The following is a 927-nucleotide window of genomic DNA, read 5'->3' as shown; positions in this document are numbered from 1 at the left end:
TGTAGGAAGCCAGAAAGCAAATTACTCAGACATAGGTTTGCCAGTCTTCTGGTCAGGGCAGGGGCTTCCTCACCCCCCCCAAGTTCCATTATTCACCACTGCTTGTGGGAGAAAAATTTTAAAAAACCAGCAACATCACATCACTTCCAGGAAAACCCATAAGTGACAGAGAATAGCTCTAAGAATTGCCACAAACAGTAGAGTTTATGGTGATTCCTAGAGCTAATCTCTGTCACTTCTAAGTTTTCCCTGGAAGTGATGCAACATGTAATGTGTGTGATGTAAAGACACAGGCCCTTCAATGTCTCTACATGGCCTGGCAACCCTACTCAACCATCACCCTCACCTCCCTTGCCTCCTGTTCACTCCCACCTAAAGAATCAGAAACCCTTAAATTGGAAATCTATACTAACACCTATCATAAGCTTAACCTTAACAGTATAGGGAATCTGTGGTACTCTGGTCTGCATAAGCAATGCCAAGGCCTCTTCCCTTCCCTGGGATCTAATATCTAAAAGATTACCAAATTTATATTTTCTCAGTCTTAAAATTATAGTCTTTAAAAATCATGATCCTTGCTCCTTCTACAGACTTCGACAGATCTAGTCACTCCATAGAACTCACTGGTCTGTCCTTCTTTTACTTGTACTGACCAGTGACTTGTACTGACTGCCTGGACTGCTCCAGGTAACACCCACCTGCAGGAATTCATTTGCTGGCTGTTTCTGTTTCTCCTCCATTTCCTTGATAAGGAGGTCTACAGCAGAAATTTCTGCAGAAAGTTTGTCAATGTGTGCATTCCACTTGACCTCAATCCGATCATCCAGATCTTTTAGTTTCGCCAGCAGGTGGCGCTCTTGTGCTTCCAAAAACTGGTGTAGTTGTTTGAACTCTGCCTTAATTTTCTGTCTTTCTCTCTCTGTCTGC

At 43.0% G+C, this 927-nt stretch overlaps 1 protein-coding gene across 1 annotated transcript; it reads right to left on the bottom strand.

The window, feature by feature from the left end:
* Window positions 1-698: 698 nt before the first annotated feature.
* On the bottom strand, window positions 699-923 carry LOC107125105 (tripartite motif-containing protein 15-like; the record flags this gene model as incomplete). The annotated part of the gene is made up of 1 exon (XM_015428565.1): window positions 699-923. A coding segment is annotated over one exon (225 nt), but the record flags the coding sequence as incomplete, so codon positions are not given.
* Between the last annotated feature and the right edge of the window lie 4 nt (window positions 924-927).

This window comes from Gekko japonicus, unplaced genomic scaffold (assembly GCF_001447785.1).
Source record: "Gekko japonicus isolate JY-2015 unplaced genomic scaffold, Gekko_japonicus_V1.1 scaffold41856, whole genome shotgun sequence".
Classification (NCBI taxonomy): Eukaryota; Metazoa; Chordata; class Lepidosauria; order Squamata; family Gekkonidae; genus Gekko; species Gekko japonicus.
Note: the sequence above shows the minus strand (reverse complement) of the source record. Positions and strands in the feature narration are given on the sequence as shown.